Here is a 25,425-nt window from a genome sequence, read left to right on the forward strand (position 1 = left end):
CTAAAAATCCCTCTCATTTTTGCTGCTTCATACGTGGGTAGAAGAATGAGGGCATTTCAGCACTGCAAGAAAATGGGTTAAAATGAGGGGCGGAAGAGGGTTTAGCAGTGGTGATGCAAATGTTTCCTTGTAGCCACCATGCTCCCCCCCCCCCCCGTAGCCCCTTGGGACAAATGCTACATCATCATGTAGAGTTGCTAACAGATTATGGGGGGGGGGCAGTGAATGGTGGCTGCTGGAAACAGCTTGCATTGCCACTTTTACCAGGGCCAACATGTCTCGCTTGCGAAACTGGCAGCAGCGGTGAATACGGCTTTCTTTCCATCTCCTAACTTCATGCCAAAAGCTCTCAGCCTTTATCCTTTATTCTCCCGTGAAACCAATCTCATAGGCTCTCTGCCTCCTCAGTCTTCCCCATTTCTTCATTCCATTTCTGCCTAGCAACATCAGGCCTCTTGTGGGTCCAGCAGGACATGGTGTGGGTTTCCCTCCCCCCCCCCCACTTAACTGGCCTTCTGCTTTTCTCACATGAGCTGCATCAACAAATCTGTTCAGTAGCTAGAGACCGTTTCTTACAACAAACATTCCATGACACCATGGAATCTCAGCCAATAGCTGTGGGGCAAGGCTCACAAGTAAATGGCAGCCAGTTTTCCTAGCTGTAACATGGAATGTGGATTTGGATTTCCCTCGGATTGCCCATGCATGCATGCAAGCGTAATTCAGCCAACAGACTTCAGGAGATTTAAGATTTTTTCCTCCTGCTTTTCTGGGTAGCGAAGTGGCACGTGTGGCCTTCTTACCTGTCCCACTTGTCGTTGCTACTGTGTTGATGCTGGCCGCTTCTGACCCGTCCTGGATGCCATAGACGGTAAGGCTGTACTCGGTGTTGGGCGAAAGGCCCCGAAACACGACAGAGCGTTCATCCCCGGTCACGTTGATTTTCTTGGTCGGTGTGGGACTCATTTCACTATCCGGAACAGAGATCTTGCGCTGGACCGAAAAGAAATCAAACTCTCCCTCGGGAGCTTCCCATGTGAGCTGCAGCGTAGTGGGTGTCACCTCAGAGACAACCAGGTTTTCAAGGAAGGCCCGTTTGCTGGCCTCTGGGAAAGCTATGGGATAAAGAATAGAGATGAGTGAACAGGCAACAAAATGACAGATGAAGTTCAGATTAAGTATACAGTGATGAACATCACACCCCAAAATCATCACCATCACAGAATTGAACTGGGGGTGACTAATCAGAAAAGAGATATTGGGGTTTTAGTGGGCAGCTGAATGACTATATGATCTCAGGATGTGGCAAGACTGAAAATGGTGAATTCCATGGTGGGGCTTGTTAGGAAGGGGGCCAATTTGGTTTGGAAGACCCCTCACCCTCTGTGGCCCTTAAAACTAGAACCAGAGCTGGATTAACAATTAAGCAAAGTAAGCACATGCTTAGGGCATCAAGGGGAGGGGGAGGGCCCCAAAGTTATTTTCCATTGCTGGATTTTTAACATTAATGGTCACAAAATGTTCATTTTCTGGCAGTTCCCTCATTGCGAGAAGTGAGGTTACAGGGAACCAGACAGAGGGCCTTCTCAGTAGTGGCGCCCGACCTGTGAAACACCCTCCCTTCAGCTATCCTATCTTTAAAAGACATCTGAAGGCAGCCCTGTTTAGGGAAGTTTTTAATGCTGTATTTTTTTTAACACTCAATTGGGAGCTGCCCAGAGTGGCTGGGGAAACTCAGCCAGATGGGTGGGGTATAAATAAATTATTATTATTATTATTATTATTATTATTATTATTATTATTATTATTATTTTCTCAGCTGAAATATATTAAAAATCCCTGCAGAACAACTATGCAGCAAGGCATGCTGGGTGTCTTATCTCTGCTAAGTACAGAAGCAGATATGTAAGACTAGTTTTGAGGATCTGATCAAAGACCGCCATGAGAAAAAGTAGGAGAACTTTTTTCAAATATAAAGTGGAAGTATTCAAAAATAAATATCGTTTTCCATCTTACTGTAGGTTACATTTCATTTCGAAAACGGAAAAAAAATATTTTACGGTTTATTCTTGTCCGTATTTTGAATTAGATATATATAGGGCCACCAAAATCTTTTAAGTGCTTAGGGCCTCTAAAGGTCTTAATCCGGCCCCCAACTGGAACTCACTGGAACATCCAGCGAAGCTGACTGTTGAAATATTAAGGACAGAAAAGAAGGAAAGCACTTGCTGGAAGACACAGGAGGGGAGAGACATCTTGTTCTCAAGTCCTGTTTGCAGGCTTCCTACACGCACGTGGTGGCCACTGTGAGAACAGGGTGCTGGACTATCGGCCCGATCCTGCGGAGATTCTTATCTTATGTACTCTTCAGAATGCACACTTTTAACTAGATGGGATAAGGGCAGGGTTCAAACTGCTGGTGCCACGTGTCTAAGTTGTTCCTCGGCCTTGCCTGTGGCTGATCCTCCAGCTGTGCCTCTTGCCCCCGGCTCCATCCTTCTTCTCTGCAGCAGGACCGGCCTTGACAAAGAGACGTCAGCGCCACAAGGCCCTTGCCTCATTTTTCAGACATGCTCGCATGCTGCACACGCCAGCACATTCCCCCTACCCTTTGCGTAAACACCGAACGTAAGTGTCGGCCTCTGTCAGCTCATTAGTAAGTGGCCTGACTTGTACCATTAATCTCTCCACACATTTCTGCGTTCTGCCTGCGTCCTGCTCCTTTGATGAGCACGGGCTGTTGCTCCGAGCCAGTTCTCGTGTTTTTTTAAGCCAAGGAAACGGAGCTGGATCTAAACTCGGATCTCCTCACTCTGCTGACTGAGCACACTTACAGCGAGGCTGGCTGGCCTAGAGGGGCAGGGAGTGGAAGAGGTCCCAGCAGGAAAATCTCTTCCCTCTCTGGGCTTGGAGAATTTTTGGGAAAGGCTCATAAGGCAGCGGTAGAGCAGATGCTTGCATGTAGAAGGTGATTCTTTGGGGGACAATTGCCTCACCCCCTTTACGTCCAGGAGAGGCCCTCTAAGAGAACCTGCTGTTTTCAGTTTCACCCAGTTTCTCATTCTTCCAAAGTTCGGTTCTCCACAATTCCATATTGGGTTCAGATTTGTTTTTGTTTCTTTAAAATATTATCCATTATAATCCATGAGCATTTTGGTGTGAATTTATCCTTATACAGTAGGCACATTTTTGCATGCAGTTTCACCTAAGATGCACACTTTTACAAAGCAATTTCCACTAATACAACACATTTTTTGCATGTTATTTTAACCAATACAGTGGTACCTTGGGTTAAGTACTTAATTTGTTCCGGAGCTCTGTTCTTGACCTGAAACTGTTCTTAACCTGAAGACCACTTTAGCTAATGGGGCCTCCTGCTGCCACTGTGCCGCCGGAGCACAATTTCTGTTCTCATCCTGAAGCAAAGTTCTTAACCCGAGGTACTATTTCTGGGTTAGCGGAGTCTATAACCTGAAGCATATGTAACCTGAAGCATATGTAACCCGAGGTAGCACTGTATATGCATTTTGCATGCTATTTTCACCAATATATCAGTTTTTATGCACACTTCACCCTAGTATATGCATTTTTGAACACACTGCTTGGCTGGAGAAGCTTGGCTGAGGGATGAGACTTGGAGTCCAATGACATCTGGAAAGCCCCAAGTTCGCTATCTCTAGCTTAATGGATCCTCCATGTTCAGAGGCACTATGCCTCTGAATATCAGTCACTGGGGAGAAAGAGCAAGATTGCCTTCATGCCCTGCTTGTAGACATCCCTGAGGCATCTGGTTTGCCACTGTGGGAAACAGGATGGTACTTTAGTCTGATCCAACAGAGCACTTCTTTTGTTCTAAGAAGAAGTGGTGAGATGGGAAGGACAAAAGAAGAGAGGCTATGGAGTAGAGGAAAAGGATACAAATATGAGAGTGACAGGAAGAAAGACCTATAGGTGGTTCTGGAAAGGAAGATGCAATGACACAGCAGCAATTCAGACCATTGTCATGGACTGGTTAGACCCAAAGAAATAGTGGGAGAAACCAGCTGAGGAACCCTCAAGAGAAGAAAGCTCAGGGTGGTGGTGGGACCAATGAGTGGTCAGAGGGAGAAAAGGAAGCAGACTCGGAGGAGGCAGTGTCAGAAGCTGAAGAGGCAACAGGACTTAGTGAGCAGCGAGAGTCTGTGCCAGAGAGAAGTCCAGAATCAGAATCAGACCCAGAAGCAGGAGAGTAGGGAGGCCAAGAGGCAGAGATGAGTCAGGCTGGGGAAGAATCCAGGGGGTCTTCCCCTCCTGCTGCGGAAAGCTCCCTTCCCCGCTGGTCTCCCAGGACCAGGTGAGACATGAAGCAGGAGGAGCAAAGGCAGACACACCAGTGGAGTCTCAGATTGCTTGGGAAGGATCTGGGCAAGGAGAAGATTTAGGCAGCTGTGGGAAGGCAGGGACCTTCAGACTCTGCAAGTATATCACAGGGGCAAGACCTACTGAAGAAGTATTGAAGAGTGCTCATTAGGTACTCCTAAACAGAACCTGTTTCTTTTAATAAAGAGTTCACTTTCTCTGTGTGGTTTATTGCTGGCTCACTTCTAGCACCCATGTTACCTGTGACAGCATCTATAGAGATGGGCCCGTGCCGCTTCCTGCCAGAGATGCCATAGAGGTTGAACTTGTATCTGTGGGAAGTGGTCAGGTCCTTGATGACGACTGTGCGGGAATCTGCATCGACGGGTACTGCCTGGAGCTTTCCTTCAGTGTCCTTGTACTGGATGAGGAAAGAGTCAAATTTCCCAGCAGAGATGGTCCACGAGAGGCGGACAGTGTCCTGAGTAACCTCGGAAATGGAAATATCGCCCAGTGTGGGCTGGACCTCTGTTTTCACCATTGGAGCTAGAACAAATAAGAAGAGCAGCAAAAATGAATGTGAATCATCTTGTTCTATTTACGTAAGGCGGACGCTAGCCCCCAATTTATTTATTTCACAGCATCTATGTAATGTTTGATTTTTACTTTGGATCCCAAACTTGGACGTTTTGGCTCCTGAATGCTGCAAACCCGGAAGTGAGTGTTCCGTTTTGCGAACGTTCTTTGGAAACCGGATGTCCAACAGGGCTTCCGTGGCTTCCGATTGGCTGCAGGAGCTTCCTGCAGCCAATCAGAAGCTGTGCTTTGGTTTCCGAACATTTTGGAAGTTGAACGGACTTCCAGAACAGGTTCCGTTCGACTTTCAAGGTACGACTGTAATAAAACCACCACTAAGCAGTTTACAAAAAAATAAATAAACTAAAACATTAAGATTATCAATATAAGATAGTTTAAAATGCATTTAAAAACATTAAAAAGTGAATTCTAATAAACAGTAAGCAAAATGATAAAAACACATGCCAGCATTCCATATGCTGGATCGGTATGCCTAAGCAAAATGTTTACATGTTTCAGCCAAGTGCTGAAAAGGGTGCAGTGAAAGTGCCTGCCTGATGTCTAAAGACAGGAAGTTCCAAAGTTTAGGTGCTGCCAAAGTAAAAATCAATTTATTACAAGTATGGAATAAATATCATGTTCTGCAGCTATGGAGTAAGGCAACGGCACAAGTAGATTCAGCCCCAATATAGCCCTGTTTTTCAAACAAGATAGCAGAGTTGGAGTAAAGTATGGGAAATTATAAAAACTGCAGGTAAGATGTGCAATATAAGAACAACTTTGCAGATCTGCTCATCATCCATAACTGGTACAGAGGTGAGAACTGCAGGATACAAAATATACACAGTCAAGAGAAATCTATACTATATTTATATAGCTATACTGTAGATATGCATAGGCACTGGGAATGCAGGAGTGAAAGAGTCTCAAAGGAGGGTAAAATAAAATGAATAAAACCAGGGGGGATGAAAGAGGGGGTGTTATACCCTCCCCAGGAATTCTGGGTCCCTGACCTGTGACTGCTTCAGTGGAAATGGGTCCAAGACGCTTCCGTCCAGAGATGCCAAATAGGTTGAACTTATATTTACGGGAGGGCACCAAGCCGGAGACTATGACATCGCGGGAGTCTTTGCCCACAGGCAGTGCCTGAGCCTTGCCCTCTGCATCTCGGTACTGAATGATGAAAGAGTCAAAATCCCCGGACTGGACACTCCAAGACAGACGGACAGTGGTGCTGGTGATGTCAGAGGCTGAGAGCTCCCCCAGACTGGGCTTGGGAGGGGCTGGCTGTTCTGAAGCGGCTGGGGATAGGAAAGAGAGAGGCAGAAGATTGAACCAACGAGGCTTTGATAAAAGCCTTAATTTCACTTCCACGTTATCTTTTATCTAAAAAGGAACAGCCATGTTAATCTGCAGTGGCAAAAATTCCAGGCACTCATACCTGGTCCATTGGGAAAACTCCAGAAGAATCAGTAACATAAATACATTTCGCAGGTCACAATCCATACCATATATTTAAAATGCATCTAAGGTCTCCCCACGCCCACAAAATCCTGGGTTAAATGGTGTCATTAACCAGCAGAACCACTACTCAGTTTCCTTTAAAAGCAATGCAGGAACATTGCAGAGTTAATTTATACATCAGGCACCAGGGGGAGTAGTGTCCTTGTTATGCAGAAGTGTATATAAGGTAATCAAGCAGTGATCCTGGGGCTTAGAATACAACAGAATACAACAGCTATAGCGGGGCTGCTATACGTCCAGAATTTCTCGGACATAGCCGAACTTTTGTGTCTGGATTTTTCACTTTTTGAAATATGGCAACCCTAAGGTATAGTATAAAAGGGACACAGGTGGTGCTGTGGTCTAAACCACAGAGCCTAGGGCTTGCCAATAAGAAGGTCAGCAGTTTGAATCCCTGCAACGGGGTGAGCTCCCGTTGCTCGGTCCCAGCTCCTGCCAACCTAGCAGTTTGAAAGCTCATCAAAGTGCAAGTAGATAAATAGGTACTGCTCTGGCGGGAAGGTAAATGGCGTTTCCGTGCGCTGCTCTGGTCCACCAGAAGGGGGTTAGTCATGCTGGCCACATGACCCGGAAGCTGTACGCCGGCTCCCTTGGCCAATAAAGCAAGATGAGCGCTGCAACCCCAGTTGTCCACAACTGGACCGAACGGTCAGGAGTCCCTTTACCTTTTTAAGGTATAGTATATGTGAAATGCTGAATAAACGTTCTGCAAAGGACTGGAGCTCATTGCTAGAGAAGCTACCATGCATGCAGGTCAGGTTCAATCCGCCATATCTACCTATTTATCTACTTGCACTGGCATGCTTTCAAACTGCTAGGTTGGCAGGAGCTCACCCCGTCGCAGGGATTCAAACCACCGACCTTCTGATCAGCAAGCCCAAGAGGCTCAGTGGTCTCAGTGGTTTATAGCACAGCGCCATCCGCATCCCTTTGCAGGGAAGAGAGTTCAACTAGGATAAGTGGGGGTGGACAGCCTAGGGAAGAACCTCTCTCTGACCCAGAAGGCACATTGCATGACTTGTCTTAAAACCTTGTGCCTCAGTTTACCCTTTGTCTAAGCATCCTAACACATAAAGGTAAGGCAGTTTAGTTAGGTCATTTAAAAAAAATAAATCCTCCAACATTTCAAAGATAAAAATGATGCATTTGTAAACACATGCACACCCATTCTCATATGAGAATATGAGAAATGAGGGGGAAGGGGGAAGGAAAATCAAAGGTCATTTTTATATGTGAAATGTAAAAGGATTTTTTTTTAAATATAAAAAATGACTGTTTGGCCAGGAAGTGAGGAGTGGGCAGCTGAATTTCCAGAGGTCGGGAAACAGAGCTCTGGGAATGGCAGAAATAAAAATTTAAAACATGGACTGAGAAAATAACAGCAATGGTATAGGGTTAAATTAAGGGGGTCCTTTTCTGTCAGTGCATGCTGAGGAAAGGCATGATGTCTGTTGGGAAGTGCAACAGCAGGAGTTAATTTTGTTAGGGTTGAAGTCAACTAGCCAAGAGGGGAGGTCATGTGGGGGGGGGGTGTTGCTTAGCAACCAAGCACAGTGGCATGATCCTCACTGAGGTAGCGCATGCTCTTACTGATATGTATTTCTGAGGGAGTTTTCTTCTGTATGTTTGGTTGAATGTCTCTGTGTTGTGTGCAAGGCTAGAAAGACAAAGCTTTGCTGTACTTTTCTCATCAAATGACACACTCTTTTCATTCCTTTTTCCTCAGTAAAGCGTTATCAAGACTTTTCTCTCTGGGCTCCGACTGCGTTATTGAAGTAACTTTGCCAACAATGCCATAGTAGACGGGTCTACTGTTATTATGTCTTTCCCAGTGGCAAGCTGAAATCCAAAACAGAAAAGCACCAGCAAAGCCCACAGCTCTCAAGACGTGCTAATGGGGAGAGGGGAGAGCGATTTGTGTGTGAGAGAGACCTAGAATGAAAAGAGAAATGAGAGAAATGGTTGCTAGGTGGCCACTGAACCACCAGGGCTGACCTGTGGTGGCCTCTGTAGAGATGGGCCCGAGACGTTTGCGGCCCGAGACGCCGTAGAGGTTGAACCTGTATTTGTGGGAGGGGACCAGATCATGAAGCCGCAGCGAGCGCATGCCACCATCCACGGGCAAAGCGTGGGGATTGCCATCCGCATCCCGGTACTGGATGATAAAAGAGTCGAAATTCCCAGTCTCCACGGTCCAGGAGAGGAGGACTGATTCTGGGGTGATGTCATGGGCTGACAATTCTCCAAACTTCAGCTGAGTGAGGGCCCCAGGCTGGGTGCCTGGAACAGAGACATGAGATAGGAGATGCCGGATTAAAAATATTTTAACAGTGAAGATGCAGAGAGCAGCTACTGGTAAATTTTGTCATTTAACACAGATATAAAGAACAAAGAAGCAGCTAAAAGAAACTGAAAAGAGAGGTTACAGTTATTATATAGCACAGCAGCCTTCAATCTTTTCAGACCTGGAACTCACACATGCACTTGAGGACCAATTCTTAATATTCTTTTGCTACATGGCGGTAGTGCTGCTATTGCAACCTACTTTGGATTAGGCTTCAGCCTGAAAGTGGGCCCTGACCCGCGCGTTGAAGGCCAGTGACAAAGCACATCTGTTTGTCAATGTTTGTTTTCCCCCCAAAAAACAAAGCCACATGTTTCAACTGACTTCAGTTTGGTAACAGCGTAATGGTAATGAAGTCCATCCCAAACATTGCTGCTGGCATGACTCACCTTAGGGTGGACTGTGACCCAGCTGTGAGACCCGAATTGTTACTTTGCCATTATGAGCTTTTTTCTTTTTTAAAAAAGAAGGCTATTGGGTGCCTGTGCGTGATTTGGTTGAAACTTGAAGAAGGCCAGAGGTCTTTAAAGCCCTCTGCAATTCTCCTCGTAATTTGAGCAGCGGCAGTTATTGTTCAAACAAGGAGATATTCCCACATTGGTACTTGGCCTCCAATACTCACTGCCATGAATTGGGACATACTGGGAAGTGATGGAACAGGCCCAAATATGGTAACATGAACAGGGAAAGCAGTTCAGGGATCCGTATTTCTTCATAGAGAAGCCTTGGAGGGTTAACATCCCCTCAAGCGCCATCAGGGCCTCTCAGGAGGACAACACTCTGAGGAGTTAGGTCTTTCTCAGAGTGCCCCCCACCCAGCCCTAGGGGCTGAGGCACTTGACCAAGGAGGGAGGGAAAACAGGAGATTGGGGGATCAAGCTGTGGCCAGTCCCCAAAAGTCAAGCAAGACGGGCAGGAGAAAGGAGCAGGAACATTTTCTCTCAGTAATGCTAAGAAACCAGGGAAAATAACCTGCAGAGCTGGGAAGAGCCGGTAGCCAATCAAGGGCACCTGCAGGAATGTTTCTAGTGGCAGGAGGGTGGGGAAAGTTAGGAGGGGAGCAGGCTTGCTTCTCACACACAAAATGAGAAAACTAGGATTTTGCCTCATGTCTCAAATGCTAGTAGAACTCTCTCTCTCTTTAATGAAATGTGGGAATCTGGGGATTATGGTCTATTAGGGTCTAAGAGCACAGTGAGGACGCGAGGAGCCTGCATGAGGGAGATTCTTTATAGCACAGACTGAGGCCTAATAGCCTCTGAGGTAATGGGCGCTATACAGATGACCAGTGCTTTTTCCTGGGGGAGGGGGATGCAGGGGGATGCATACCCCTAAACATTTTGTGAATCTAAGTTTGGCCTCATTGAGGGGCAGTATTTCAATATGAGTAGGAAAATGAGAGTACCCCTAAACATTTTTTTTAAAGAAAGAAAGCACTGAAGATGACTCTCCATTTGCATGAGGGTTACGTTCTGGGGATAGCACATAAAGCCAAAATTGCATTTAGTCAAAGTGCATGGGCAGGTGAGATTGCCAAAGTCCCCCCCCCCCCCGACGCCTTAATTTTTTTTTTTTAAAAAAATTGCCAAGCGCATAAAGCTGAATGTGTACAAGTAAAATGTGTGCACATTGCGAGTTACTCAGGCCATGGGGGCAAGGCAGGGCTCACTGAAAAGAAATTATCTCCACACCGCAAACCGGCACGTGTCAGGGACAAGGGTTTGGGCCTAGCTGACGTATTAGTTTTCTACATGGAGGAATCGAATCTTGAGGGAGTTTTCCATCCTGCGAGTCTCCCACTCATATACCCCATTGCGGACTCAGGTGGGGCAGCTGGAGCAAAGCCAAGGCCTTTGGTCTAAACGGGCGTTTGTTGCTGTGCCCCCTGGGAGAGCGTGCCTAGCCGGTTCCTGACAGGCTGGTGCTTGGAGTGCACCTCGTGGCAAATGGCACCAACAAGAACAGGCAGTATTTCCTCTTCCCTCTTCACTTTAAACAGCTCTCTGAGTGAACGGGGTCTGAAAAAGAGACTGAGTGAGCGCACTTAGGACTGCCAGGCTGTGGAGCAAGGAGAACCCGGTTCAGGTCCCTGATCACCAGGCTGATCCCTTATCTTTCAGCCTAGCCCACCTTGGAAGGATAAAGCAAGGAAGGAGGAACTGTGCAGACCATCTAGAGCTGCTTGGAGGAAGGCTGGGATATAAATACAGTTAACAGTACAGTACAGGGATTTAGCAGGAAAGAATAGTTTGTTGAGCTGAAGTCACAATTCATGTGAGAGGCAGGTTTCTTTCTTTTTTGAATTATGTTTCTCATAATGCAGCTGCCACCAGTCCGCTAAGGAAAGAAAGTGTGTGTTGTGTGTGTGTGTCGAGAACCATAGCTTCCAAACCAAGAACCCCTGCCCCCCCCCCAGCAAAGGTGCCATCTGACCTGTGACAGCATCTGTGGAAATGGGACCGAGACGCTTGTGTCCGTAAATGCCATAAAGGTTGAACTTATATCGGTGAGAAGGAGCCAGGTTGGGGACGGTGACGTCACGGGAATCACCGTTTAGGGGCAGCACCTGGGGCTTGCCCTCTCTGTCTTTGTACTGGACAAGGAAAGAGTCGAAGTTGCCCGCAGGGACGCTCCAAGAGAGGCTGACGGAGTCGCTGGTGGTCTTGGACACAGAGAGATCTCCGAGCCTGGGCTGAGTTTCCTCGCTTGGTGCTGGTTCTGGGGCTAGAGGAGGAAAGAAGGGTGCGGAGCAGAAAACGAAGAGGTTCTTGTCACAAGCTGAAAACTTAAAGTGCTGTTAATTTTTTTAAAAAACAAGAATTGTCAAGATATCTCAACCGGGAGAAACACAATGGAGAATGTCAACCTGCTGGACTGAAATCAGGAGAGGAAGCTGGTGAGTGGAGATGGATTTGAACCATAATTTTTTTTGGGGGGGTAAGGTGATTGGTGCCCCCTTTAATAACTGTGCATTGGACCAAATACTGTATTTTTCCGTGTATAAGACTATATTTTCCCCTATTTTTTCAAGTTTAAAATTGGGGGTTGTGTTATACACAGGGGCATGTTATACACGGAAAAAATATGGTAATTCCAAAGGTATGCTTGGGTTCCATATAAACTTATCAGTGCTTCTTCGGTTTGGGCCCCATCCAGACACCCCTTTTTATTGCACATTCACGATTTGCTCTCTTGATGTGGATGTGAGCAATCAGAGCTTTCAACACTTCTTGTGCCTGCAAAAGTTTTTGGAGATACCACACTGACTCATTTCTGATCAGTGCATATCCTGCTAAATATCCTAGCTTTAAAATGTTCTGGTTTATTTTTCAAAATCTCCTTGAGAGTTTCAACAATAGAGCATGTCAACCTGCTGCAAAATGTTGCACCTAGACTGTTGATGGGCGCATAACTTTGGTACTCAAGAGCTTCCACTGGCTGCACATATGCCACCAAGCCAGGTTTAATGTTCTTGCATTAATTTACAATTTCCTTAACATCTTTGTTCCATGATACCACAGGGACTACTTAATCCCCTATATTCCTGCCCAATCACTGAAGCCTTTGGGTGAGTCACCGTTAGAGGTCCCCCGCAGCTCAGATCAAGGCTCATATCCACCAGGAGCTGTGCATTATGTATTATGGGCTCAAAATCAGTGGAACCCCCTTCCACTTGATGTCAAGCAAACCCTCTTGAACTTCCAGTGCCTGCTGAAGGGGTTTTTTTAATGGACTTCTCATTTTGTAGTTTTAACTCATTTTTATTGAGTGCCGAGGGCCTTCTGGCAGTTCCCTCACTGCGAGAAACCAAGTTACAGGGAACCAGGCAGAGGGCCTTCTTGGTAGAGGCACCCACCCTGTGGAACACCCTAACATTAAATGTCAAAGAGAAGACATCTGAAGGCAGCCCTGTTTAGGGAAACTTTTAATGTTTAACAGACCACTGTATTTTAATACTTTGTTGGAAGCTGCCCAGAGTGGCTGGGGAAACCCAGCCAGATGGGTGGGGTATAAATAATAAATTATTATTATTATTATTATTATTATTATTATTATTATTATTATTATTATTACACCAATTTTCTTGCATAGTTAATTATAATTAGCGGTATATAAATTGTCTGCATGAATGAATGAATGAAAATAGAAACCCTGGAGACCCTTCTCTGAAGACTGTTGTTTTGAAAACCACAGCCTTAGACCAAGGTGCCCTTCTGACCTCTTTGCTACACTTCAAACCTGGGAAAAAGTTTCCTTTCCTGCACCTGTTAGGGATGCAGGGGCCCTGTCATTTAAAACACCAACAACTCATAGAGGGGGAGCTTTTATGAATACAGTGTCGATGTGGCCAAAGTCAAAGGCATCCAGGGAGCTACGAACAAGCCTCTGCTGACCTGTGACAGCATCAGTCGAGACAGGCCCAAGGCGCTTAGAGCCAGAGACTCCGAAGATGTTGAATTTGTATCTCTGCGACGGCATGAGGTTGTAGAGGTGGAGGGAGCGCATGGTGCCGTCCACAGGTAACACCTGCAGCTTCCCTGCAGCATCCTTGTACTGGATGAGGAAAGAGTCAAAGCTACCTTCCTGGATGTTCCAGGAGAGCAGAAGAGAGTCTGGGGTGACCTCAGAGACTGTGGCGTCTCCAAGGCTGGGCTGAACTCTTTGGCCTGCGGCTTCTTCGGGCTTCTTTTCCTCCTCACCTAGCGGAGTTGTTTCTGGAGCTATAAGAAGACAGAGGAAGATGGTGGAGGAAGTTGGGATACAGCTTCTAGGAAGGAAAACGACCTTGAGGTTGGGATGGTTTTTTTGGTGGAGGCCTCTACCTTTAGCTCCCCTCATGCTTGAGACACAATGAGCAGAGAAGAGAAATTTCCACATGCACAATTCATGCAAATCGTGCCTACCATATGCATCTATTTTTATATGAGGTCACCCATGTTTTGTCCTGTACGATATCCCACTGGGAGTGACAGAACATCATCAAGTGCCATTGCTTCTGTGCCCATCCAAAACCACATTATGAAATTTTCATGCATTCTGTGGATCCGAACCCTATCAGGAGAGGGGAATGAGCAGATGATGAGGAAAGAAAGAAAGACGTGCAGTGATCCGTCCACAGATGGTTTCAGAAACTATCAGTTGACCTAGAACCTATTAAAGAGGAAAAGTTGAGTTAAGGAATAGGGAGGGTGAAATCATTAGTACTCCCCAGCACCCCAATTTCTCCAGGAGTTGCTGCTGACCTGCTGTCACAGCATTGGCAGAGTTGGGTCCAAAACGCTGGTTTCCATAGATGCCATAGAGATTGAACCTGTATTTGTGAGAGGGGGCCAGGTTGGAGACAATGACCTCGCGGGAACCCCCTCCTACAGGAAGTGCCTGGGGTCTTCCCTCTGCGTCCTTGTACTGGACAGAGAAAGAATCAAAGTTTCCTTCGGGGACGCTCCATGAAAGACGGGCAGCATTACTGGTGACCTCCGAGACCGATAGCTGTCCCAGGCGAGGTTCCACCTTTCCTTCCACCGCTTGCACGTCAGGATCTGTGGCTAGAGTTAAAATGAAGAAGGTGAGGGAGAGAATGCTGCTGGGGTATCTTCGCCAGGGATGTTTCTCGCCTTCTACAGGTCTCTCCAGCTTTAGGAAGAGGAGAGGCGGGAAAGCATGCTAGCACAATAGACAGGGAAATTTGGGAAACTGTGACATGCAGTTGGAAACTTCCCACATCTACATGCAAGCTGCCAGGAATTTCTAGGGCTAGATATGGCGTGTCTGTATGCTGCACAGTGAAGAAGAAGAAGACTTTGGGTTTGATATCCCGCTTTATGACTACCCGAAGGAGTCTCAAAGCGGCCAACATTCTCCTTTCCCTTCCTCCCCAACAACAAAAACTCTTTGAGGTGAGTGGGGGTGAGAGACTTCAAAGAAGTGTGACTAGCCCAAGGTCACCTAGCAGCTGCAAGTGGAGGAGCGGAGACGCGAATCTGGTTCACCAGATTACTAGTCTACCGCTCTTAACCACTACACCACACTGGCTCTTGATAGTGATCTATCAAGGCTTCATGCTAGTGTGTTCATTGCAAAATGAAGTTGTCAAGGCTTGACCAACGGCACCAGAGTGGGGTGAGAGAGGAGCCAGACATCAGAGGGGCAAGCCAGAAATGGTGGTGTCTGGTGTCTGTTGGGTTTGGTGGTGTGTAAGGCAAGAGGCCAACAGTAGGTGGAGCCAGAGGCAATGACAAGCCAAGCCAACGAATTCTAGATTTGTTCTGATCTGCCCTGTGAGACAAGAGCAATGCAACAGCTCAGGAGGAGGAGCAAGCTGACAGCTTGTGCCATCGTGTGGGGTGGTTGTAATAAGGCAGACAGGTGGGGGTAGCTGAGGACAGGCGGAGTCCAGTGGGGCAGTGGCTTTTTTGCCCTATAAGGGGAGGAACAAGCAGGAAGGAAAGAAAGACAGCAGGACAGGCACTGATCCTCCCTGAGGGTTTTAGGGACCTAATAAAATGTAATAATGTAGAAAAGATCAGTTAGAGTGAGGAGGTGAAATCATTAGTACACAGCCCCCTCAATTTCTCCCGGAGGTGCTGCTGACCTGTCATCTCAGCAGTGGCAGATATGGGTCCCAAACGCTGGTTTCCAGAGATACCATAGAGATTGAACTTGTATTTGTGAGAGGGGACCAGGTTGGAGACAATGACCTCACGGGAGCCCCCTCTTACAGGAAGCGCCTGTGGCTTTCCCTCTGCGTCTCTGTACTGGACAGAGAAAGAATCAAAGCTTCCTTCGGAGACACTCCATGAGAGACGGGCAGCATTGCTGGTGACCTCCGAGACCGAGAGCTGGCCCAAGCGGGGTTCCCTTCCGGTAGAGTCCTCTGCATCCACCTCGTCTCTCTTTAGCTGTGTTGCTGTGAGAATTAAAACAGAAATGGCAAGTGAGGGACCGATGCTGGGATAACATTGTAGTGGGCATTGGCCTTCAGATATTCTACCAGAGGAAGTGTATATTCGAACCGCCGACCTTCTGATTGGCAAGCCCTAGGCTCTGTGGTTTAACCCACAGCGCCACCCGCGTCCCTTTACCCTTTAAAAAGAAATAAATACATTTCAGAGGGACAGAGGCTGCCTCAGAACAAGCACTTTTAAATTTCTGTACTTTTCTGAGATTTTAAAAGATTTTTGCTTTAAAATCCATACAGGAATGGGGTGGGATGGACTCAATCCTGCTCCCATTCAGAACTGTGATGGACCAGACATTAATGGGCCCATCCATCCCCAATGAGACTGCTGGCCCTCTTGTGATTAGAATGGTATAATTATAGCTGCAATGTGCTGCATCTTGTATGCTTGGATATGGTATTGATTCAATTGTTTTGTTTTAAAGTGTGTTTTTAATTTGTTCATCGCCCACAGAAAGAATGCTGCGGCATGGGACCATAAATTAGGATTTCATGCCACAGTATACTTTCTGTGCTCAATGAACAAATTTAAAACACAATTTATACTTTAAAACACACAGTATACTTTCTTTGCCACCATCTTGCCAGACAGAATGCCTGATGCAAGGAAAGATGGACTTTCCTGCCGGTTCGTTTTCTGAAAAAGAGATCTGCAACCAAAGCAGTAAGAAAGGGAAAGCGGAGGGAGGAAACAGAGGACTGGAGAAAACAGCTGTCTTGAAATTACAGAGAGAATGGCATCCATTTTTAGATCCTCTGCTGACCTGTGACAACAATGACTGAGATTGGGCCAAAGCGCCTCCGTCCAGACAAGCCAAAGAGGTTGAACTTATATCTGTAGGAAGGCACCAAGTAGTAAATCACAACAGAGTTGGTCTCCTTATCTACAGGCAGTGCCTGTGGTTTATTGTCAGCATCCTTGTACTGGACCAGGAAGGAGTCAAAGATCCCAGAGGGGACATCCCAAGAGAGGCGGACAGAGTCGCTGGTGACGTCAGAAGCAGAGAGTTGCCCAAAGTCAGACCCTGGAGGTGGCGTTCCTCTTTCCCCCCTCTCTGTCACCGGTGTCAATGGAGCTGTAAAAAAAAAAGTCAACAGTAGATGTTGGTGGAGCACCCTTCCCTTGATCAACAAACTTCTGGCTGTGAGGTGTGCAAAATTGTACAGTAGATTGCACTTCTGGAAGAGGAAAATACTTAGACAGGCATAGTTTTAGTGATCCTGGTTGCAGGGTTTTTTAATTACTTGGAATACTATGTGAGGCTCTGGTCACCTCAAAAAGAGCATTGTAAAGCGAGGGATGGAGCAAATTCATTTCTTTTAAAAGTATATAACATCCTCATGAAAATTCATTGCATCTTACTGCAGAATTCTCTTCATATACACATTTTTGCAAGTGCAATTTCCCCTAACACAATGCAATTATTGTGTGACATTTTCACCACACAATATGTGAAATTTTATCCACACTTTACTCCTGTATATGCATTATTGTACACACTGCTTGGCTTTAAAATCCATAGGTAAAGGTAAAGGGACCCTGACCATTAGGTCCAGTCGTGACCGACTCTGGGGTTGTGGGCTCATCTCGCTTTATTGGCTGAGGGAGCTGGCGTACAGCTTCCGGGTCATGGGGCCAGCATGACGAAGCCGCTTCTGGTGAACCAGAGCAGTGCACGGAAACGCCGTTTACCTTCCCGCCGGAGCGGTACCTATTTATCTACTTGCACTTTGACATGCTTTAGAACTTCTAGGTTGGCAGGAGCAGGGACAGAGCAACAGGAGCTCACCCTGTCATCGGGATTCGAACCACCGACCTTCTGATCGGCAAGTACTAGGCTCTGTGGTTTAACCCACAGCGCCACCCGCGTCCCTCTTTAAAATCCATAGAAGTGTGAATTTTGAGGGTTGGCTATGTTTTGGCTTGCATGTTGTTTTGGGAAATGTGATTTTGGTAGTTTCACTTCAGAATGCAAACTGAATGGACTTTCTCCCCAATCCCATATCTAAAGGAAAACAGTGTAAATCCTCCAGCAGAGGAGTGAACAGCCAATTCACTTTGGTCACATCCACGGCATACATTTAAAACACTTGCTAGACCACTTTAGCAGTCATGGAGAATCCTGCGGACTTTGTTTGTTAAGAGTGCTGACCTCGCAGAGCTAGAGTCCCCAGCACCCTTAAACTACAGTTCCCAGGGTGATAGTGCTTGAAGTGTATGCTGTGGATGTGACTTTTCTCTCTAGGAGTTGGGCAAGGGCCTTGTGTGTGCACTGCTGACCTGTGGAGGCATCAGTGGATACGGGGCCAAGCCGCTCGCCACCAGAGAGTCCATAAAGGTCAAATCGGTATCGCTGGGAAGGAGACAGGTTAGAGACTGTGACCTCACGGGAACCACCGTCCACAGGCATGGTCTGCAGCTCGTCCTCTCCATCTTCGTACTGAACAAGGAAGGAGTCAAAATTCCCAGTTGGGACACTCCAGGAAAGACGGATTGAATTGCTGTTAGCTTCTGAGACTGAGAGCTGCCCCAAGCTAGGCTCACTCTCTCCATCATCTTCGTCTTCTTCTCCCTCCTTGTTGTCCTCCTCAGCTTCAGCTAGAACAAAAAATGGGGAGTGGGAACAGGGGTAAAGGTCCCGCCATTGTGAGAAATGAACCACCAGGATCATTTTGCTATCAAGTACAGGGAGGAAAGCATGAACAGACTAACACATCCTGATGGGAGAAAAATCCTGCAAGGTAACAGAAAGGCAAATATCGCAGCGAATGTGCATTTGTGGCAGAGTTCCTTCAACACAGCTGCTTATAATGCCGTTCATTATAGGAGGGAGGAAATGGGAAATTAGGGAATAAGAAAAAGGAGAGAACGAGTTTCAGGCTGCGTGCACACTCCAATTTACTCTGCCTCTAGAGCACTCCTCCTGCTGGTTTGGGTAGAGAGATACACATGAAGCGAGCCTTGATCCATATCTATCCTGTATCTTTCCTGTCATTGCTTAGGAAATACAGGTACTGCATTTCCCCCCAAGCCAGCTTTGATCCATACTGAGAAATAGAACAGCACAGCTTCATTGTAAATCAGTAATTGTGTGCACAACCATAGTCCAATAGTTTGCCTGTATACCCTTCCCCTTTGTATTTTAAAATAAACCCTTTTTTGGCAAAAATAAATAAATCAGAAAGCATTGCCTCCTCACAATGACAGCAGACTCTTTAAGAGACATCCATGAAACTTCTGTGGATCAGGAATTGGTTGAGTAGCAGGAGGTAAAGGTAAAGGGACCCCTGACCATTAGGTCCAGTCGTGACCGACTCTGGGGTTGCGGCGCTCATCTCGCTCTATAGGCCGAGGGAGCCAGCGTTTGTCCCCAGACAGCTTCCGGGTCATGTGACCACCATGACTAAGCCGCTTCTGGCGAACCAGAGCAGTGCACGGAAATGCCGTTTACCTTCCCACCGGAGTGGTACCTATTTATCTACTTGCACTTTGATGTGCTTTCGAACTGCTAGGTTGGCAGGAGCAGGGACCAAGCAATGGGAGCTCACCCTGTCGTGGGGATTCGAACAGCTGACCTTCTGATCAGCAGGTCCTAGGCTCTGTGGTTTAACCCACAGCGCCACCCGGGTCCCCTAGAATTGTTCAGAGAGCTTCAAACAAAAAGAGATTGGGAAGAGCTCCAAAAGGACCTCTCCAAACTGAATGAACGGGCAGTAAAGTGGCAAGAGCAATTTAGCGTAAGCCAGTATAAAGTACTGGATGTCAGGGCAAAAAAATAATAAAATCTTGATTTCACATATACACTCGTGGGGACTGAACTGGCATTGACAGGCCAGGAACGAGACCTTGGGAACGTAGTGGAAAGCTTGATGAAGATGTCGACCCCGTGTGTGGCAGCTGTGGGAAAAGGCAAATTGTGAATGGAAGCGGGATGATGCAGACACAGCTTAGAAGGCGAGAGGATGTCACTGAGAGAATTTGTGTCCTCCTTTCTGCCCCTAAAACAGGAAAAGAGAGAGAATACTTCTGCTGACCTGTGGTGGCTTCAGAGGAAATAGGGCCCAGGCGCCTGCGGCCAACGACCCCGTAGAGATTGAACTTGTATCTGTGGGAAGGAACCAGGTTGGGGACAGTGACCTCGCGAGCAACTCCCTCCACGGTCAGCGCCTGGGGTTTGCCCTCTGCATCCTTGTACTGGATCAGGAAGGAGTCGAAGTCCCCAGTGGGGACAGTCCAGGAGAGAAGAGCGGAATTGCTGGTGACCTCTGAGACAGAGAGCTCTTCTAGGCTGGGCTTCGCTGGGCCTTCGCCAGACACTGCAGCTGCTGAGGCCAAGAGATTAAAAACAAACAGGAATTAAATCTGTGTTCAGCTAGTACAGTGGTACCTCAGGTTAAGAGCTTAATTCTTTCTGGAGGTCCGTTCTTAACCTGAAACTGTTCTTAACCTGAAGCACCACTTTAGCTAATGGGGCCTCCCGCTGCCACCGCGCAATTTCTGTTCTCATCCTGAAGCAAAGTTCTTAACTTGAGGTCCTATTTCTGAGTTAGTGGAGTCTGTAACCTGAAGCGTCTGTAACCTGAAAGGTCTGTAACCCGAGGTACCACTGTACTCTGGGTTCAGAGGCAAATAAATTAGGCTCGAAGCTAAGAGTGCCGAGTTCAAATTCCATCACCGCCAGGGATTTTCATAATTGACATGTAAGCAACACAGCTGAGGCTGCAAGTCTGAGACAGGGCAGGTGCGATCTAGGGCCTTAAACTGCTTTAGGAGTCACTCCCTCCTCTTGAGGAACTTAGCTTCACAAATTCGCCTCCACAGGAGGAAAAACAGTTAACATCCCCTTGTTAACTTCCTGCTCAAAATCTCACACATAGAATGAAACTCCACCCAAACTGCTTTTTCAGGGCCAGCACCAGGAGTCAGGGCAAACTCCATCGGCTGACACCCCTACCTCCTGTCAGCAGCACTGGTCTGCTTTGCCCCCTCCTTTCCCCAGTGATGCCAAGCTCATCTAGCAGCAGGTAGGCCAGGGTTGCCCAGTAGTAGTGGGGCCAGCCAAAGTAGGGTGAGGCCTGGTTGACCGGACTCACCGGCAGAGGGACCACTGAAATTTTCCCATGATGCAATGATAATGCATTGCAGGCATTGCCTTGAGGGAAATTTAAATGACAGCTGTGCTGGTGAGTGTAGTTCAGCATCATGCAAAAATACAAATAAAATCAAAGGCCGCCCCCCAAGTGACCCAGTTTCTGCTACCTTGGCAGAACCCTCTAGGCTTCCGATATTTACCTCATTATTGCCTGTATTAGCACCAGGCCTGGTAAATTTTCATTTTGAAAAGAGATCATCAAGTCTTTTTTATATGGCTCTGCATATACATTTTTGTCTGAAATATGCGAAATAGCTTAATATAGCCAGACACATGCCAAGGGAGGGACAGACTTGATACTTTCAGTTTCTCTCTGTTTCCCATTTCCCCTAATTTTTGGTTTCCCAAACTTCTGCCTCAGTTTCTAATGATTTTTTAAAAGTCTGTGTGAGAATTTGCCTGCATTTTAGTGTGCCCACTTCCTAATGCACATACAGGCAACACCCAATTTTTGCAGGGGTTGCGTTCTAGGTCATTATGCATGATGGTGGTGCATGTATATGCCCACCCTAGTCCCCTCCCCCTTTCCCTGCCATTTCCAGGCTCTCAGCAATGCACATGTGCATGGTTGTGTGTGCTTTGAATGCGTGCAAAATGGTTGCTGCCGGTATTAAATTTGTATGAAATTTTGCCTAATATACACATTTTAATGTATATTTCAGCCAACATAACTACATTTCCGTACGTTATTATCTTGAGCATAGGCATTTTTATTCCCAATTCCCCCAAATCTGCACATGTTTGTGTGCACATTATTTGGTTGTCTTGGTTTCATACACACTGCAACATTTGCAAGAGTGCAAATTTTGAAGATTAGTTGTGTTTCGCTTTGCGTGTCATTTCGGGAAATGCAAATTAAGTAGCTTTTCATGTGAACTGAACCAAATTTACACCACCACTCCCAATGCCCTATTCATGCCAAAGAGCCATGTGCTGACCTGTGACTGTGTCGGCAGAGACAGGGCCAAGGCGTTTGCGCCCTACAATCCCGTAGAGGTTGAACTTGTATCGTCGGGCAGGAGACAGGCCAGAGATGGTAGTCTCATAGGTGCCTCCATCCAAGGGCAGCTGCTGGGGTTTGCCTTCAGCATCCTTGTACTGGACTAAGAAGGAGTCAAATCTCCCGGCTAGAACAGTCCAGGAGAGGCGGGCAGACTCACTGGTGACATTAGAGACAGAGAGTTCTCCTAAGGTTGGTGCAGCCAGCAATTCTGCAACTGGAGAAGAGAACAGAGAAAGAGAGAACAAAAATGAATAATTGGTAAGCACCAACTTGGCTCCTGCGATCAACTTATTTATCATTCAATAGGTGGTTCTTCAGGTAGTGGCATGTAAGATAGGCAGGAATCAAAAGAATAGAAGATCCCTGCTGGATCCGGCCAGTGGCCCATTCTAGCCCAGAATCCTGTTCCCACAGTGGCCAACCAGATGTCTATGGGAAACCAGCAAGCAAGAGTGCTCTTGCCACCAGCAATTTCCACCCAATGATATTCAGGGTCATATACTGCCTTCAACAGTGAACATCAGGGTTAGTGTATTGTCTAAAATAATACAGCAGTACCTTGGATTACATACGCTTCAGGTTACATATGCTTCAGGTTACAGACTCCGCTAACCCAGAAATAGTACATCGGGTTAAGCACTTTGCTTCAGGATGAGAACAGAAATTGTGTGGTGGCAGCGCGGCAGCAGCGGGAGACCCCATTAGCTAAAGTGGTGCTTCAGGTTAAGAAAAGTTTCAAGTTGAGAACGGACCTCCGGAACGAATTAAATACGTAACTAGAGGTACCACTGTACAGCGATAGTGCTGACTTAATGTCAATAATTCTATGGCATGGGAGCTGCCACACTGAAAGGCTGACTCCCTGCAAATGCAGAATGAACATTATTATTATTATTATTTATTAAATTTGTATACCGCCCCTCATCTGAAGATCACAACAGAAAAAGTACAAAACGGGAACATAAAATACATAATGAAACAAACCAATAATTGCCCCTCCCACAAACACATTTAAAAAGCCTTAGAAGTTAATCAGACAAATGCCTTGTTGAAGAGGAATGTTTTCACGTAGTGCCTAAAGATATGTAATGATGGCGCCAGGGGAGCCTCCCTGGGGAGGGCATTCCACAAACGGGGAGCCTCCAAAGTAATAATAATTTATTATTTATACCCCACCCATCTGTCTGGGTCTCCCCAGCCACCCTGGGCAGCTTCCAACAAAGTATTAAAATACAGTGGTCTGTTAAACATTAAAAGCTTCCCTAAACAGGGCTGCCTTCAGATGTCTTCTAAAAGTCTGGTAGTTGTTCTTCTCTTTGACATCTGGTGGGGATGTCAAAGAGAAGAACAACTACCAGTAAGGACCCGTAGTCGTGTTGCCACCCTCTGGACTCCTCATGTAGGAGGCACACAAAGAAGGGATGATGGTCACAGGGTCCAGGTTGGTTTGGACAGTCCCACATGGGCTCAGCCACTATCTTTGCGTGAATTGACACAGAAAATAGATCCTGGAAAAGGGCCCCAGCTCATCAAGTGAAGCTGACCTGTGGTGGCGTCTGTGGAGATGGGGCCGTGGCGCTTGCGGCCAGTGAGTCCGTAAAGGTTGAACTTGTATCTGCGGGAAGGAACCAGATTGGGGACGATGGTCTCGCGTAAGGCTCCTTCCACTGGGATTGCCTGAGGTTTGCCCTCAGCGTCCTTGTATTGGATCAGAAAAGAGTCAAAGTTCCCCATGGGGACAGTCCAGGAGAGACGGATGGAATCAGTGCTGATATCCAAGGCTGAGAGCTCTCCCAAGCTGGGCTGAGGAGCTGGCGTTGTTGGTAGTACAGCTGAAAAATGGAGAAACAGAGAAAGTTCATCTTAAGGGATGGGGGAAGCAAGAGGTAAGAGAAGCAGAAGGCTCTCAGGAGCAGGGAGATCCCCAGGCTGGGAGCAATTGAGGGCTCCTTTGTCATGTGACAAAGACACATGAGAGCAGAAGCAGCAAAGCAGGCCTGGAAGTGCACGGACTGCACAGTCATTTGGGTCTACTAAAGTTATTCAGGCCTAACTGCTAACTGTTGAGTCATTCTGACATGTGACTGAGTAGCCAGTTTCTCTTTTGTGTTCTCTGTAAGATGTCAGTGAGAGTCTGTCTGCTTTAGCTGTGAGCAGAGTCAGTATATAATCTCAGTCAAACTGTTTAGAACCATGTTGTTTATGAAGAAGTTTATTTTAAAATCAGTAAAGCTTTTATTCTTTAAAACTCTGCATTATTAGTTTACGCTGCGCATCATCCTTCGGAGGTGACATTGAGGATACAGACAGTAGCAGAGAAAATTATCAACTGTCCTGAGCTGGTTCTCAGGAATAGAGCAGTCTGCCTTATATACTGAGTCAGGTCACAGAGAAAAAATTCATTTGACCTACCAAGGTGGTTCTCAGGAAAATAAGAAGCTACCTTATGCTGAGTTGGACAATTGGTCCATCTAGCTCAGTAGTATCCAGACTGTCTGCTAGCAGCTCTCCAGGGTATCAGGCAAGAAATCTTTCCCAGCCCTACCTAGAGATGTTGGGACTGAATCTGGGACCTTCTGCATGCAGAGCTGTGGCCTAAGCTGTGGCCTCTTGACCATGTGTTATGGCTGGCAGAAGGTCTTTAGAACCTTGCTGACCTGTGACTGTGTCAGTAGAAACTGGACCCAGACGCTTGCGACCAGAGACTCCGTAAAGATTGAACTTGTATCTTCGGGAAGGCACAAGGCTGGAGATGGTGACCTCACGGGAGCCTCCGTCCACTGGGAGGGCCTGAGGCTTCCCCTCCGCATCCTTGTACTGGACCAGGAAGGAGTCGAAGCTCCCAGTGGGGACAGTCCAGGAGAGACGGACAGAGTCGGTGGTGACGTCCGAGACTGAGAGCTCTCCCAAGCTGGGCTGAGGAGCAGGCGTTGTTGGTAGTGGGGCTGCGAAACAGAGGAGGAAGAAATGAGAATGTACATCTTAACGGATGCGGGAAGGAAGAGATGAGACAGAGGCAGATGGTTCTTTTAATGAACTCTGTGATATCTGGCTGACCTTGAGATGGGTGCTTCACCTCCAGGCCTGGTGCTTTTACTTTAAGCAAGCAAGCAAATAAACAAACCTCCATGTGACACTTTCCAATTTGCGGCAAGTGTTTTCTCCTAAAGCTGATCCCAAAGGGCCCCCTACTTTTGGAACATGGGAAGGTAGCTGATACTGAGTCAGGCCATTGCTCCATCTAGTATTGTCTAATCCTGGGTTTCCCAAATTTGGGTCTCCAGCTGTTGTTGGACTACAGCTCCCATCATCCCTGTCTTGCAGGACCAGTGGTCAGGGATGATGGGAATTATACTCCGAAAAAGAGCTGGAAACCCTAATCTACAGTGACTTGGTAGCAGCTGCTCTTCCATTGAGCTAGGTCCCTTTCCATACTAGCCTCTTCTGAAAGGGACAGCAGTTCTGAAGGCTTTGGGCAAACTAAATCCTAAAATAAATTGAAATGAAGTGGGGACTTGCCAAAATAGGA

At 46.9% G+C, this 25,425-nt stretch overlaps 1 protein-coding gene across 19 annotated transcripts in view; it reads right to left on the reverse strand.

The window, feature by feature from the left end:
• The window catches only part of TNXB (tenascin XB), a 119,669-nt gene that overhangs the window by 20,045 nt on the left and 74,199 nt on the right, over positions 1-25,425 (reverse strand). For 12 of the 19 annotated variants that reach the window (XM_083721931.1, XM_083721932.1, XM_083721919.1 and 9 more), the window contains 14 exons: positions 24,554-24,841; positions 23,441-23,728; positions 21,832-22,110; positions 19,776-20,066; positions 18,022-18,339; positions 16,505-16,816; positions 15,375-15,689; positions 14,026-14,328; positions 13,177-13,503; positions 11,216-11,506; positions 8,434-8,718; positions 5,928-6,215; positions 4,600-4,884; positions 804-1,115 (listed from right to left, as the gene is read on the reverse strand). In XM_083721931.1, the coding sequence (XP_083578057.1) occupies positions 804-1,115; positions 4,600-4,884; positions 5,928-6,215; positions 8,434-8,718; positions 11,216-11,506; positions 13,177-13,503; positions 14,026-14,328; positions 15,375-15,689; positions 16,505-16,816; positions 18,022-18,339; positions 19,776-20,066; positions 21,832-22,110; positions 23,441-23,728; positions 24,554-24,841 (4,182 nt within the window). The remainder of the gene's footprint in view (positions 1-803; positions 1,116-4,599; positions 4,885-5,927; positions 6,216-8,433; positions 8,719-11,215; positions 11,507-13,176; positions 13,504-14,025; positions 14,329-15,374; positions 15,690-16,504; positions 16,817-18,021; positions 18,340-19,775; positions 20,067-21,831; positions 22,111-23,440; positions 23,729-24,553; positions 24,842-25,425) is intronic. The other 7 variants (XM_083721933.1, XM_083721930.1, XM_083721923.1 and 4 more) reach the window with 5 other exon arrangements.

The sequence above is a fragment of the Podarcis gaigeae genome (genome assembly GCF_964106915.1).
Source record: "Podarcis gaigeae genome assembly, chromosome: 2".
Taxonomy (NCBI): Eukaryota; Metazoa; Chordata; class Lepidosauria; order Squamata; family Lacertidae; genus Podarcis; species Podarcis gaigeae.